This window comes from Zootoca vivipara, chromosome Z2, assembly GCF_965207765.1.
Source record: "Zootoca vivipara chromosome Z2, rZooViv2.hap1.1, whole genome shotgun sequence".
Lineage (NCBI taxonomy): Eukaryota > Metazoa > Chordata > Lepidosauria > Squamata > Lacertidae > Zootoca > Zootoca vivipara.
The window spans coordinates 49982679-49994945 of record NC_142585.1 but is presented as its reverse complement, the minus strand read 5'-3'; the positions used below and the strand labels follow the sequence as shown (position 1 = coordinate 49994945).

The following is a 12267-nucleotide window of genomic DNA, read 5'->3' as shown; positions in this document are numbered from 1 at the left end:
CAGTAAGAGCTGTTCGGCAGTGGGATTTGCTGCCAAGGAGTGTGGCGGAGTCTCCTTCTTTGGAGGTCTTTAAGCAGAGGCTTGACAGCCATATGTCAAGAAGGCTTTGATGGTGTTTCCTGCTTGGCAGGGCGTTGGACTGGATGGCCCTTGTGGTCTCTTCCAACTCTATGATTCTATGAAAACACCACTCATATTATGTGTTGCATCCAAACATCACATTATACTTAATTACTTAGGTATAAATTGCACTAAATGCTTACATTTTGTGTAATTAATAAAATTATGCCTTATGCAATATTATACATTGTACTTGTACACCATATATGCTAAAAAATATGCTTTTATGCCTTACACTAAACCTCTATTTTGGTAATTAGCAATTAAGTAATTACTTAGGTATAAATTGTACTAAATGCTTACATTTTGTGTAATTAATAAAATTATGCCATATGCAATATTATACATTGTACTTGTACACCATATATGCTAAAAAATATGCTTTTATGCCTTACACTAAACCTCTATTTTGGTAATTAGCAATTAAGTAATTACTTAGGTATAAATTGTACTAAATGCTTACATTTTGTGTAATTAATAAAATTATGCCTTATGCAATATTATACATTGTGCTTGTACGCCATATATGCTAAAAAATATGCTTTTATGCCTTACACTAAACCTCTATTTTGGTAATTAGCAATTAAGTAATTACTTAGGTATAAATTGTACTAAATGCTTACATTTTGGGTAATTAATAAAATTATGCCTTATGCAATATTATACAGTGTACTTGTACACCATATATGCTAAAAATACGCTTTTATGCCTTACACTAAACCTCTATTTTGGTCATTAGTAATTAAATAATTAAGTATAATGTGATGTTTGGATGGAACGCATAACATGAGTGGTGTTTTATTGTTTAATGTTTATGCTTACTTGTTTAGTAGACCTCCAAAGAAGGAGACTCCACCACACTCCTTGGCAGCAAATTCCACTGCCGATCAGCTCTTACTGTCAGGAAGTTCTTCCTAATGTTGAGGTGGAATCTTCTTTCTTGAAGTTTGAATCCATTGCCATATCATTTGTTCAAAACCATGGGTTTTTCACGTCAATTATCAACATGTTTGATCTTAAATAAATAAATATTGCAGAAAAGAAGAGTAGGCAACTCTTATTGCTCTCCATAAAACCTAAAATTGATGTTGATTAGATCACTATTGAACATACTGGGAATAAACGAGTCCAATTCCTACGTTTTCATCGCTCGTAGCGAGGCAAAATCTGTAGGAGCGGGGTCTAAATATGAACCGATTTGTCCCCAATTTGAAATGGGACTATGTTCATACCGTACGCCTGATATGAGATCGAGGGAGGAAACCTTTTCCCAAAAAAGGTTTTTTAGGACCCACCCTACTCATTGCTGCTCCAGAGAAGCGGACACGGAGCAATGGATTCAAACTTCAAGAAAGAAGATTCCACCTCAACATGAGGAAGAACTTCCTGACAGTAAGAGCTGTTCGGCAGTGGGATTTGCTGCCAAGGAGTGTGGTGGAGTCTCCTCCTTTGGAGGTCTTTAAGCAGAGGCTCGACAGGCATATGTCAAGAATGCTTTGACTATGTTTATACCATACGCCTGATATGAGATCGAGGGAGGAAACATTTCCCAAAAAAAGTTCTTTTATGACCCACCCTAGTGGAGAGCTTCAGAGGTCTTTAAGCTCTCTGCACACATTTGGCTTGTGCCATTTCAATTGACCGGACTTCAACCGTGCAAGTCGAATTGCATAAGCCGAGGTTGTGATTGGACTGTATTCTACGTTTCCACGGTTGGAGGATGGATGGCGGCTAACGGGTTGAGGTCGAATCCTGACAAGACAGAGGTACTGTTTGTGGGGGACAGGAGGCGGGCGGGTGTGGAGGACTCCCTGGTCCTGAATGGGGTCACTGCGCCCCTGAAGGACCAGGCGCGCAGCCTGGGAGTCATTCTGGACTCACAGCTGTCCATGGAGGCACAGGTAAACTCTGTGTCCAGGGCAGCTCCATCTGGGACGCAGGATGAGACCCTACCTGCCCGCGGACTGTCTCGCCAGAGTGGTGCATGCTCTAGTTATCTCCCGCTTGGACTACTGCCATGCGCTCTACGTGGGGCTACCTTTGAAGGTGACCCGGAAACTACGACTGATCCAGAATGCGGCCGCTAGACTGGTGACTGGGAGCGGCCGCCGAGACCACATCACACCGGTCCTGAAAGATCTCCATTGGCTCCCAGTACGTTTCCGAGCACAATTCAAAGTGTTGGTGCCGACCTTGAAAGCCCTAAACGGCCTCGGTCCAGTATACCTGAAGGAGCGTCTCCACCCCCATCGTTAAAGACCTCCAAAGAAGGAGACTCCACCACACTCCTTGGCAGCAAATCCCACTGCCGAACAGCTCTTACTGCCAGGAAGAACTGAAGGAGCGTCTCCACCCCCATCGTTCTGCCCGGACACTGAGGTCCAGCGCCGAGGGCCTTCTGGCGGTTCCCTCTCTGCGAGAAGCCAAGTTGCGGGGAACCAGGCAGAGGGCCTTCTCGGTGGTGGCGCCCGGCCTGTGGAACTCCCTCCCACCAGAGGTCAAAGAGAACAAGACCTTTAGAAGGCATCTGAAGGCAGCCCTGTTTAGGGAAGCTTTTAATGTCTGATGGATTTCTGTATTTTGATATTTTGTTGGAAGCCGCCCAGAGTGGCTGGGGGAACCCGGCCAGATGGGCGGGGTATAAATCATAAATTATTATTATTATTATTATTATTATTATTATTATTATTATTATTATTATTCCACGCATTCCCCAGCCATCCAATGGGGCGCTTCTGCTTCTCTGACTCACCCAGCCTCCTGTTCTCCATGGCGCAAGCTTGGTCTTCCTCCATGACGCTCAAGCGGGTATTTCGCGACCAGGGCCAGCTCCACTCCCATGTCTCCGTGCGCCCATTTCCCAGCCAGTAGGATTTCTGAAAGGGGAAGTACCAGGGCCTGGGAAGTCCATACATTCCTATGGGGAAGGAAGAAGAATCGGCATGAAAGCGGAGCTAGCACCGGGGCCAAAACGGTGCGCTGCTGCAGAATGATGGGGAGATGTGACCAGGATAGTGTTGTTGGAGTGGTATACAAAAGATGAGTTGACAAAAGAAGTGATGATTAAATGGGCAAAAGATTTGGGGCATAATATTGAATATGATGCGTGGTTGAAATTATGGAAAAATCAAACTTTAAGATTTACAGCATGTACTGCCTTGAAAGAAAATGTATATAAGATGATGTACAGATGGTATTTAACTCCAGTTAAATTAGCTAAAATGTATAGAATGAGGGACAAAAGTTGCTGGAAATGGAAAGAGAAAGATGGTGGATTTTATCATATGTGGTGGACATGCGAAAAAGTTAAAAGATTTCGGGAAAGTTTATATAACGAATTGAAAAAGATGTTTAGATATACTTTTCCCAAAAAAACCCAGAAGCATTTTTGTTAGGAATAATGGGAGGAGAGATTAGAAAAGAAGATCAAACACTGTTTATGTGTGCAACAACCACGGCTAGGACTTTGTTAGCCCAAAAATGGAAATTACAGGAATTACCTACAATTGTGGAGTGGCAGATAAAAATGAGGGACTATGCTGAACTCGCTAGATTGACATGCAAGATTCGTGACCAGGGGGAGACAAGGTTTCAAAAGGACCGGAGTAAATATGTGGACTATATGGAGAAAAACTGGAGATGGTTAAAAACTCTCGCAGGATTAAAATAAGGGAGTCCCCTTCTCCTAGTGCCCTCCATCTTTCCCAACATCAGGCTCTTTTCCAGGGAGTCCCCTTCTCCTTGTGACCTCCATCTTTCCCAACATCAGGGTCTTTTCCAGGGAGTGCCCTTCTCCTTGTGACCTCCATCTTTCCCAACATCAGGGTCTTTTCCAGGGAGTCCCCTTCTCCTTGTGACCTCCATCTTTCCCAACATCAGGGTCTTTTCCAGGGAGTCCCCTTCTCCTTGTGCCCCCCATCTTTACCAACACCAGGGTCTTTTCCAGGGAGTCCCCTTCTCCTTGTGCCCTCCATCTTTCCCAACATCAGGCTCTTTTCCAGGGAGTCCCCTTCTCCTTGTGCCCCCCATCTTTCCCAACATCAGGGTCTTTTCCAGGGAGTCCCCTTCTCCTTGTGCCCTCCATCTTTCCCAACATCAGGGTCTTTTCCAGGGAGTCCCCTTCTCCTAGTGCCCTCCATCTTTCCCAACATCAGGGTCTTTTCCAGGGAGTCCCCTTCTCCTTGTGCCCTCCATCTTTCCCAACATCAGGGTCTTTTCCAGGGAGTCCCCTTCTCCTTGCGCCCTCCATCTTTCCCAACCTCAGGGTCTTTTCCAGGGAGTCCCCTTCTCCTAGTGCCCCCCATCTTTCCCAACATCGTCTTTGGGAAAGATGGAGGGCACAAGGAGAAGGGGACTCCCTGGAAAAGACCCTGATGTTGGGAAAGTAGGAGACTGACCGATCTCGACCCTCGTCTCAGCAAAACCCGCTCTCTCCGCCCCTCAGCCCCGCACATACCTGGATGCACGGCCTCGATGTACCACGTCAGCACCCCATAGACGGCGGCGTCCACGATCAGCATCATCATGGAAAGGAGCAGGTTGAAGTCGTCGCCCTCCACCGGCGACTGGCTGAAGGTGTGCCACTGGATGCCCACGCCGGCCACCTCGTAGAGGGCAAAGTACTTAGAGCCCAGACCAAAGGCCGTGGTGGACATCAGAGACTGGAGGGAGGGAGAGGGAGGAAGAGACAAAGAGATGCTGCAGGGTTTCCTTGGATTAAATATTTGCACGCTGCTTTCCCCACAACCACATGGGGCTCACGCCGCGCCGAGGGTCCCGGCCGCGGGATCGCATTCATCCAGCGCTTTACCAGCCGCACTGGCTCCCGGTGGAGTACAGGATCAGGTTTAAGGTGCTGGTTTTGACCTTTAAAGCCCTACGCGGCTTGGGAGCCTCGTGCCTACGGGGCCGCCTCTCCTGGTATGCCCCGCGGAGGACCTTAAGGTCCACAAACAATAATATTCTGGAGATCGCGAGCCATAAAATGGCGAGATTGGCCTCTGCTAGAGCCAGGGCCTTTTCAGTACTGGCCCCAACCTGGTGGAACGCTCTTTTTCCCAGGATTGGTCATCTTTCCGCAGGCCCTGCAAGACAGAGCTGTTCTGCCTGGCCTTTGGGTTATTAGACTCAGCCTGACCCCTGCGTTTTCCTCCCTCATGGCTTGGATTTATGGCCTACTTGAAATGAGATTCCACCTCAACATTAGGAAGAACTTCCTGACAGTCAGAGCTGTTCGGCAGTGGGATTTGCTGCCAAGGAGTGTGGTGGAGTCTCCTTCTTTGGAGGTCTTTAAGCAGAGGCTTGACAGGCATATGCCAGGAATGCTTTGATGGTGTTTCCTGCTTGGCAGGGGGTTGGACTGGATGGCCCTTGGGGTCTCTTCCAACTCTAGGATTCTATGATTAGGAAGAACTTCCTGACAGTCAGAGCTGTTCGGCAGTGGGATTTGCTGCCAAGGAGTGTGGTGGAGTCTCCTTCTTTGAAGGTCTTTAAGCAGAGGCTCGACAGCCATATGCCAGGAATGCTTTGATGGTGTTTCCTGCTTGGCAGGGGGTTGGACTGGATGGCCCTTGTGGTCTCTTCCAACTCTATGATTCTATGATTCTATGAATACTTTGGAGATCCCAAGCCATAAGGTGGCTAGATTGGCCTCTACTAGGGCCAGGGCCTTTTCAGTACTGGCCCCAACTTGGTGGAACACTCTTTCCCAGGAGACCAGGGCCCTGCGGGATTTGTCATCTTTCCGCAGGGCCTGCAAGACAGAGCTGTTCCGCCTGGCCTTTGGGTTCGACTCAGCCTGACCCCTGTGTTTTTCCTCCCTCATGGCTTGGATTTATGGACTACTTGTAATGAGATTCCACCTCAACATTAGGAAGAACTTCCTGACAGTCAGAGCTGTTCGGCAGTGGGATTTGCTGCCAAGGAGTGTGGTGGAGTCTCCTTCTTTGGAGGTTTTGAAGCAGAGGCTTGACAGCCATATGCCAGGAATGCTTTGATGGTGTTTCCTGCTTGGCAGGGGGTTGGACTGGATGGCCCTTGGGGTCTCTTCCAACTCTACGATTCTATGATTCTATGAACTTCCTGACAGTCAGAGCTGTTCGACAGTGGGATTTGCTGCCAAGGAGTGTGGTGGAGTCTCCTTCTTTGGAGGTCTTTAAGCAGAGGCTTGACAGGCATATGTCAAGAATGCTTTGATGGTGTTTCCTGCTTGGCAGGGGGTTGGACTGGATGGCCCTTGTGGTCACATCACATTATACTTAATTACTTAATTACTAATTACCAAAATAGAGGTTTAGTGTAAGGCAAAAAAGCATGTTTTTAGCATATATGGCGTACAAGTACAATGTATAATATTGCATAAGGCATAATTTTATTAATTACACAAAATGTAAGCATTTAGTACAATTTATACCTGAGTAATTAAGTATAATGTGATGTTTGGATGCAACACATAATATGAGTGGTGTTTTATTTTGTAATATTTATGTTTATTAGTTCACAATTTAACATGCTGAGAATAAATGAGTCAAATTCTTATGGTGTTTTATTGTTTAATATTTATGTTTACTTGTTTAGTACACTGTTTGCTTAACTGTTCCGTATCATTTGTTCAAAACCCTTGGTTTTTCATGTCATTTATCAACATGTTTCCTCTTAAATAAATAAATATTGCAGAAAAGAAGAGTAGGCAACTCTTATTGCTCTCCATAAAACCTAAAATTTATGTCGATTAGTTCACAATCGAACATACTGAGAATAAATGCGTCAAATTCCTATGTTTTCATCGCTCGTAGCGAGGCCAAATGTCAATCTGTAGGAGCAGGGTCTAAATATGAACCGATTGGTCCCCGATTTGAAATTTGACTATGTTTATACCGTACGCCTGATATGAGATCGAGGGAGGAAACATTTTCCCCAAAAAGTTTTTTATGACCCACGCCAGGGACCAGCCAAACACTTAAACCTCCACTCGATCCCTGAGGTCAAGTACAGGAGTGTGTGGTTGGTCGTTCCCCAAACTGGCGACGTTCATTTGGTAACAACGAGAAACCAAGCGCTCAGTGTCATCGGCCCAGTCCTGTGGAACTCTCTGCCACTAGAGATTCAGCAGGCGCCTTCTGCGCCAACCTTTTAGACACCTGCTGGAAACCTTTCTATTCCGCTGGGCTATTATGCGGGCCATTAAGAATACATTCGTCCATGGTGGTTATAACTGATGCCGGTTTTAACTACAGTGGTGCCTCGCTAGACGAAATTAATTCGTTCCGCGGGTCTTTTCTTATAGCGAGAAATTCGTCTAGCGAATCCCATAGGAATGCATTGATATATTTTTTTTTGCTCGTAGGAACGCATTCATTGAATTTCAATGCATTCCTATGGGAAACCGCGATTCGCTAGACGAATTCTCCGTAAAACGCATTCGTCTAGCAAGGCAACCTCCGCTCGAAAAATCCTTTCGTTAAGCGGAAATTTCGTTAATGGTGGTTATAACTGATGCCAGTTTTAAAATGTTCCGTGTATGGTTTTATTGCTGCAAACTGTGTATATATATATATAATTATTATTAATACCCTGCCCATCTGGCTGGGCCTCCCCAGCCACTCTGGGCGGCTTCCAACTGGATACAGCGGTCCCTCGCTTAACGAATGCCCTGCTTAACGAAATTTCCGCGGACACGGAGCAATGGGTTCAAGCTACAAGAACCCTTGGGGTCTCTTCCAACTCTAGGATTCTATGATTCTAATAGTATAACCACCTAAACATCAGGAAGAACTTCCTGACAGTAAGAGCTGTTCGGCAGTGGGATTTGCTGCCAAGGAGTGTGGTGGTGGAGTCTCCTCCTTTAGAGGTCTTTAAGCAGAGGCTTGACAGCCATATGTCATTATTAAAATAGACTTTATTGAATTGTACATTTAAAAAAAAAACCACTCACAATCACACCAAAAAATAAACAAAAATATCCAAAGCATAACATACAATCACCAAAACTTCAAACCGAACAAAAATGGAAAAACGAACATATCATATTTGATAGCCATGTTCAAATATATGAAAGGATGTCCTATAGAGGAGGGAGAAAGGTTGTTTTCTGCTGCTCCAGAGAAGCGGACACGGAGCAATGGATTCAAAGAAAGAAGATTCCACCTCAACATTAGGAAGAACTTCCTGACAGTAAGAGCTGTTCGGCAGTGGGATTTGCTGCCAAGAAGTGTGGTGGAGTCTCCTTCTTTGGAGGTCTTTAAGCAGAGGCTTGACAGGCATATGTCCAGAATGCTTTGATGGTGTTTCCTGCTTGGCAGGGGGTTGGACTGGATGGCCCTTGGGGTCTCTTCCAACTCTAGGATTCTATGAATCTAATAGTATAACCACCTAAACATTAGGAAGAACTTCCTGACAGTAAGAGCTGTTTGACAGTAGAATTTGCTGCCAAGAAGTGTGGTGGAGTCTCCTTCTTTGGAGGTCTTTAAGCAGAGGCTTGACAGGCATATGTCAAGAATGCTTTGATGGTGTTTCCCGCTGGGCAGGGGGTTGGACTGGATGGCCCTTGTGGTCTCTTCCAACTCTATGATTCTATGAGTAGGAAGAACTTCCTGACAGTAAGAGCTGTTCAGCAGTGGGATTTGCTGCCAAGGAGTGTGGTGGTGGAGTCTCCTCCTTTGGAGGTCTTTAAGCAGAGGCTTGACAGGCATATGTCAAGAATGCTTTGATGGTGTTTCCTGCTCGGCAGGGGGTTGGACTGGATGGCCCTTGGGGTCTCTTCCAACTCTTCTATGATTCTATGAAGTATTTTCATGAATAATAAAAAAACTCCCAATGTCGAGGCAAAGGCATGCGATGTGCTTCAAGGGGCCCAACTCTGGTTACTCGCAGCAATGCCAATCTTCTATCCTAGGAGTCTTTTCGCTTTTCCAATTTTGTGCAATTAGAATTCTGGCGGCTACTGTTGCACATCTATTTTTTCCCCTTAATTTCACACATCTATTTTTTCCCCTTAATTTCTTCATTTACCATGCTTAGGAGAAAAATTTCTGGTTCCTTCCTAAAAGATATTCTGACTATTTACTTTAACTCTCTGTAGACCTCATCCCAAAATTTTCTTATTTTTTTTACACCACCACCAAATATGTATAAAGGTTCCAATTTCTTCATTACATCTCCAGCAAATATTATTATTTCCTTTATAGATCTTTGCCAATCGCACCGGGGTCAGATACCATCTAAATTGCATCTTGTAGATATTTTCCTTTAAGTCATAACTTGATATAGTTTGGATATCCCTTTTCCATAATTTTTCCCACCTCTCATACATTATCGTTTTACCCAAATCTTGCACCCATTTAATCATCACATTTTTTGTTAATTCTTCTTTAGTCTCCCATTCCAATAACAAATCGTAAATATTTTTTATAAATTGGCAAACGAAATTAATGGGGGGGGGGGAATTTGGCTATAAAATATGGGATATCAAAAGGAATAGGGAAGGAGAAAGTAGAGAAAAATTGGAAGTCCTTTGAGATATATTTAGAGAATAAGGTAGAAAAAGCGAATCTCGTGGCAGATTTATGAAGGGCGAAGAAATTAAAGAAAGAGAGAAATTGAAAATAAGTATGCAACAATCAAGAACGGAACAACTCAATATATAGGAATGGCTGGAAGTAGGGGGGAAGGGGGAGAAAGAATGAATGAGAGAATTAGTTGAAGATCTTTTTATGAGTTGATTTATGATTATGTTTATGTTCTTTATGATTTAATTTATAATTATAATTTAAGATTTAATTTATAATTATAATTTAAGATTTAATTTATAATTATGATTTATGGTTATGAATATGATTTATGGTTATGATTGTGATTAGGTTTATGAATCATAGGATCATAGAATCCTAGAGTTGGAAGAGACCCCAAGGGCCATCCAGTCCAACCCCCTGCCCAGCGGGAAACACCATCAAAGCATTCTTGACATATGCCTGTCAAGCCTCTGCTTAAAGACCTCCAAAGAAGGAGACTCCACCACACTTCTTGGCAGCAAATTCTACTGTCGAACAGCTCTTACTGTCAGGAAGTTCTTCCTAATGTTTAGGTGGTTATACTATTAGATTCATAGAATCCTAGAGTTGGAAGAGACCCCAAGGGCCATCCAGTCCAACCCCCTGCCGAGAAGGAAACACCATCAAAGCATTCTTGACATATGGCTGTCAAGCCTCTGCTTAAAGGCCTCCAAAGAAGGAGGCTCCACCACACTCCTTGGCAGCAAATCCCACTGCTGAACAGCTCTGACTGTCAGGAAGTTCTTCCTAATGTTGAGGTGGAATCTTCTTTCTTTGAATCCATTGCTCCGTGTCCGCTTCTCTGGAGCAGCAGAGAACCACCTTTCTCCCTCCTCTATAGGACATCCTTTCATATATTTGAACATGGCTATCAAATATGATATGTTCGTTTTTCCATTTTTCTTCTGTTTGAAGTTTTGGTGATTGTATGTTATGCTTTGTTTATTTTTGTTTATTTTTTGGTGTGATTGTGAGTGTTTTTTTTTTAAATGTACAATTCAATAAAGTCTATTTTAATAATAATAATAATAATAATAATTTTAAAAAAAGTTACTCACGGCAATGCACTTCTCAAATGCGGTAATCTTGTCGTGCGCCACCTCTTCCCGGATGGCGACGTACATGTAAGGGACGTAGCTGAGAAAGTAGATTATGCCGCCACAGGCCGACGCCAGCTTGGCTTTGGAGTAGAGCACCGACACCAGGAAGCTGCGGGGAGAAATGTCAGGGAAGAAGTCAGCCTGGGTTTCTGAAAAATAAGTCATGTCAGACTAATCTGACCTCATTTTTTGGCAGAATGACAAGCCTGGCAGATGAAGGGAACGCTGTGGATGTAGCCTATCTTGATTTCAGCAAGGCCTTTGACAAGGTGCCCCATGATATTCTTGTCAAGAAGCTGGTCAAATGCGGGCCAGACAATGCTACCATTCCGTGGATCTGCTTAAAGACCTCCCAAGCAAGAGACTCCACCACACCCCTTGGCAGCAAATCCCACTGCCGAACAGCTCTGACTGTCAGGAAGTTCTTCCTAAAGTTGAGGTGGAATCTTCAAAGCAACAGGAGTCCTGTCGCTTAAACCAAGGTATATGAGAGCTGCCTGCAGGTATTCATAAGAGGGACAGTGGCACTTTGCGTGTGCTCAGAGGCTACTCCCCTTGCTCAGTGAAACACAATAGGATCCAGCCCCAGGGGATCCACATTCAGTCCTGCTTCATTTCTGTGTGTGCATTTGGCAAGCCTTTAAATATGGCCTCCCTAAATTAAATTCATAGAATCATAGAGTTGGAAGAGACCCCAAGGCCATCCAGTCCAACCCCCTGCCAAGCAGGAAACACCATCAAAGCATTCCTGACAGATGGCTGCCAAGCCTCTGCTTAAAGACCTCCAAAGAAGGAGACTCCACCACACTCCTTGGTAGCAAATTCCACTGCCGAACAGCTCTTACTGTCAATTAATTACTTATTACCAAAATAGAGGTTTAGTGTAAGGCATAAAAGCATATTTTTAGCATTTATGGTGTACAAGTACAATGTATAATATTGCATAAGGCATAATTTTATTAATTACACAACATGTAAGCATTTAGTACAATTTATACCTAAGTAATTAAGCATAACGTGATGTTTGGATGCAACACATAACATGAGTGGTGTTTTCATAGAATCATAGAGTTGGAAGAGACCATGAGGGCCATCCAGTCCAACCCCCTGCCAAGCAGGAAACACCATCAAAGCCTTCTTGACATATGGCTGTCAAGCCTCTGCTTAAAGACCTCCAAAGAAGGAGACTCCACCACACCCCTTGGCAGCAAATCCCACTGCCGAACAGCTCTTACTGTCAGGAAGTTCTTCCTAACTGGCTTACTGACCGAACCCAAAGGGTGCTCCTCAATGGCTCCTCCTCTTTCAAAAAGAATGGGAAAAATTTATGATTTATAGGAAAGACTACTGTAAAATTTAAATAAAGATAGACCGAGGGGAAAAGGAAAACCAGTAGATCATTATTACAAAATGCAACAAGAAGGTATGTAACCAGGACGTAAAACAAACGGAGAGGAAATATAAATTGGAAAAGGGTATCTGGAAGAATATATAATGGG

The 12267-nt window shown here is 44.1% G+C and overlaps 1 protein-coding gene across 4 annotated transcripts in view; it reads right to left on the bottom strand.

The window, feature by feature from the left end:
- ABCA2 (ATP binding cassette subfamily A member 2) overlaps positions 1-12267 on the bottom strand; it is a 234059-nt gene that overhangs the window by 84385 nt on the left and 137407 nt on the right. For all 4 annotated transcript variants that reach the window (XM_088665386.1, XM_088665387.1, XM_088665389.1 and 1 more), the window contains 3 exons: positions 10727-10877; positions 4577-4781; positions 2873-3037 (listed from right to left, as the gene is read on the bottom strand). In XM_088665386.1, the coding sequence (XP_088521512.1) occupies positions 2873-3037; positions 4577-4781; positions 10727-10877 (521 nt within the window). The remainder of the gene's footprint in view (positions 1-2872; positions 3038-4576; positions 4782-10726; positions 10878-12267) is intronic.